Genomic DNA, 3,813 nt, shown 5'->3' with positions numbered 1-3,813 from the left:
GTTTAGTTTACACTCGAAGTAGATTGGTCTCTCTAAGCGAGATCCCAATTCGTCGGTCATCCGACGTGATGTCTCCGTTCCCTCCTTCAGGGAACGAGGGTTACCATACGTAACCGAGACGTTCTTCATACTTTTATTTAGTAGCAATTGTTTTAGAAAAACATGCTGCATTGTGAATTCAGTCATAGCTACAGGGGGTCTCTTCAATCCTACTGATTTATCTGAACATTTTTTTTTGCATCACATTTTTTGCATAAGGTTCCTCAGTACTTGAGGACTTGAAGTCGTCTTCTCATTCGCCAGGGCTTGGTCCTGATGTTTGCTATCAGTTTCTTCTTCTCCTCCACCTCCTCCATCAGTTTGGCCATTTCTCCTTCAGACATGGACTCCTCCTCTTCATCTGATTTGGAATCATCACCACTAAGACAGAACATGAGGTGATTGAGTGCCAAATTATTACATTACATTGAGTTATTTTGTCTTACATAAACTTGCATAATTTTTTGTTAGATTTAGGTTTAAAACAACAAAACAAAATAAGTTTAAGATAGATTTTTGAAAGACAAGAATGATAAATATGAGATATACTGGTAACCCTTTATTTTAACGTGCCCTTGTTACACGTTGCATATTTTTACTCGATAGTAATAACATTAAATTCTGCTGAATTACAACCAAATAACACTGAAAAACCCTAACCTAAACTCTTAGTAATTAATGTTGTGTAATTACACTGTAATAAGGACACATCAAAATAAGGTGTCACCGATTTTAGATATGTTTATTGAAAAACAAGACAGAAATATAGTTTTTTTGTTTCCAGTGTACCCATGCCTTATTGTGTCCCCCTCTTTGTTTAAATATCCTACACCCATAATACTAACCCTGTATTTGAGCATATAATGTTGAAAATATCTTCTTTCTTTCTTTCTTTCTTTTCCAAGAGTTCATACTTTTAAAATGGTGATAAACTACACTGAACTCTAACAAGCACAAGTGTGTGTCTAGAGCGTAGGGGGAGACATAGTATTAAAAATGCAATGGGTTTAAATAGTTAAAATGATACTCTTGTGGTTATAGGGAAAGGCTGGGATAGTTGAGCATATATTTTCTAAGAAAACAAACCACTTTTATAAATAATATGGAAATATGGTATGTAAATTAGATCTGAAAAACTATAAATATTCCAATAGAACTTTGGGGATGGACTGTAAAAGAGGAAGGTATAAGTAGGACTATCTATTATGGGAGTTTCAGGAAAGTTTTGTCTTACATATAGTGATCTCTTGGTGTAGGTGTCGCGAGCAGTCAATGAAGGCAGTGTACATGTCAGCATACCTACTATTCTTTTTCTTCTTTTCATCTTTGTCGCTGTCTTTGTCATTTTCCTTGTCCTTTCCTTTCCCCTTACCATCCTTCTTTTTGTTCCCACCTTTCCTGTTTTTTCTGCCAGACTTCTCATTTTCCCCATCTCGCCCACTCTCTCGTACTTTTCCTCTTCTCCTGTTCCCGGCACATCTCCTCTGTGGAATATCATCATCGCTATCTTCCTCATCTGCATGGGCTGCTTTCTTTTTATTGGCCGCTCGACGACCTCTTGGAGGTTCATCATCCTCATCTTCATCCTCACCGTCCTCACTGGCAGCTGCTTTGCCCCGCTTACCGGCTGCTGTTTTTTTAGCACCCTTGCCTTTTGCTTTCTTGTCCTCTGAGTAAAAGATGGCACAACTGTATTTTTTATAAAAGCATATCATGCATAAAAACAAGACATTCTTGCTGAGTAACACAGATAAACAAACAGATCTGTACAAAAAAATAAAATAAATAAATAAATAAAAGTGAGGTTCCCTCTTCAAAATGTGCCGTTCCAGCTGCTGGGTGTTTTCTAGATTATGAGCAATCAAAATTTTGATGTTTTCCTTAGCACCACTAATTAAAAAAAAAAAAAAAGATAAATAAATGAATAAATTCAGCATAATCTTTTTTCTTACCTTCAGCACTCTCCACATCTCCATCAATCTCTATTCCCACTGTAAAAAATGTACAAGTACCTCTCTAAGTACACAACAGATTATAGATTTTTAATCAACTTATCACTAAAACAATGATCATCATTATTAGAAGTAACTATCAAATTATGCTACATTTGAAAAAAAAAATGCATAACTCACCATCTTCCAGTTTTCTTGCTGTATCACTTTTCTTTGGCATTTTGCTGCCCTTCTGATCTCTATTAGTCTCTGAATTTCTTCCCTTGCACCTGTGGTCTAACAAATTACTGTACAGGTGTGCAGCTGCTCTCCAGTAACTGACTCCCTATTGTCATAGCAACACCACGTGACCTCACATGTGTAATAGCAATTGATATTAGTATTAAAATATTAGTATGAGCTGGAACAATTGTCTGGATGATTTGAATTCGGCTTAAGTCTTTCAGAGAAAAACAGTTCTATTTAAGACAGGAATTAATACAAATGCAAAAAAAAACAACAAAAAAAAACACTCAATATTAAAATGATCTGAGAACTTACATGAAGTAAAACAATTCTAGCCTCTCAGATGAGCAATTCAAATTTCATCAATGTTGAAAAGGAACAATCACAAAGCATTCTGGATGGTACGCCGTATCCATTTAAACTGTTCGATGCACTCTCACTCATTGGGACACATGACACCTAATGCTGCTGTCACAAGAAGAGGCACCTTAAAGATTTAATGAAGGTTTAGGTTTTCCTTCAAAGACAATTGAACACATTTCACAGTATATTAAGCTTTGCCCTTTCAATTTAACATGCACTTTCTTTAAAACGGGTATGGTTAGAAAGTCTAGAATGAATCCAAATGAACGTTTGCAGTATCAGACAACTGTCAGCAATCATCACACCATACAAGGATTCTGACTAATGCCATTTTAAAGTAGCCTACAAAAAAAAAAAAGTGTGTCTTAACCAGTGTGTATGTTATGGTCTCTGTTCTTGTTAAAGGCAGAAACTAATATGCAGACACTCAAGCACAGTGAAACTCTAAGCAGACAAAAAGATATATGTGATCTCCTGTCTCGTCTGCACCACAACACCTGGTAGATGAGACAGCATCTCAGTTTTCACTGGCGAGTCATTACATGTTCATTAGTGTGAAAAGGCAAAAACAAAGAATGTGTGCACATATGCATAACATACATTCCTGCACATCTGTGTATATACAGTATATATCTATAATAAAAGGAACAATAAAATCATTTGAATAATAATAACGTTTACAAATTTATAACATGTCACAACCATGTACGATGAATGAACCATGAATGAATCTTGTTTTGTTTACTGTGTTGAGACGTGCTGAAGTTGCGTTTGGTCTCGTACTGTATCGCATACCTTGTCAGTGTCGTGCGCTTGCTTAACCCTTTGTTGTGATAAACAGTAAAGTGTGTTTAAGCGCTAGCAAAAGACAGTGTAAAGAAATACTCTTTGAGAGAAGCAATCAATCAGCGGAAGTTAAAAGCAGATCGTAAGTGTATTTATTTTTTGTCTCATTAGTGTTTAGCGCAGTTGTCGTTGCTAGGAAACGCTTGTTTTGTTTACTGTGTTGAGACGTGCTGAAGTTGCGTTTGGTCTCGTACTGTATCGCAAACCTTGTCAGTGTCGTGCGCTTGCTTAGCCCTTTGTTGTGATAAATAGTAAAGTGTGTTCAGCTGAATTCAATTTCCGTTTTGTCAAACGGGTATAAAAAAGGATAGTACACCACGGCAGCGGTCACAGCAGGCCTCATGTGAAGACCGAAGAGTGTAAAGACCATCGACTCTACCGTGCGACT

The 3,813-nt window shown here is 36.6% G+C and overlaps 1 protein-coding gene across 1 annotated transcript in view; it reads right to left on the bottom strand.

Moving 5' to 3' along the window:
- Nucleotides 1-2,245, bottom strand: part of LOC107730318 (transmembrane channel-like protein 1) — a 13,069-nt gene extending 10,824 nt beyond the window's left edge. Inside the window, 4 exon segments of the mRNA XM_016541108.1 lie at nucleotides 271-420; nucleotides 1,339-1,708; nucleotides 1,992-2,030; nucleotides 2,172-2,245. Coding sequence (XP_016396594.1) covers nucleotides 271-420; nucleotides 1,339-1,708; nucleotides 1,992-2,030; nucleotides 2,172-2,211 — 599 coding nt within the window. The 5' untranslated portion in view covers nucleotides 2,212-2,245.
- Between the last annotated feature and the right edge of the window lie 1,568 nt (nucleotides 2,246-3,813).

The sequence above is a fragment of the Sinocyclocheilus rhinocerous genome, unplaced genomic scaffold, assembly GCF_001515625.1.
Source record: "Sinocyclocheilus rhinocerous isolate Xijiao unplaced genomic scaffold, SAMN03320098_v1.1 scaffold127, whole genome shotgun sequence".
NCBI classification, from domain to species: Eukaryota; Metazoa; Chordata; class Actinopteri; order Cypriniformes; family Cyprinidae; genus Sinocyclocheilus; species Sinocyclocheilus rhinocerous.
This window is presented reverse-complemented; position numbering and strand designations above follow the sequence as displayed.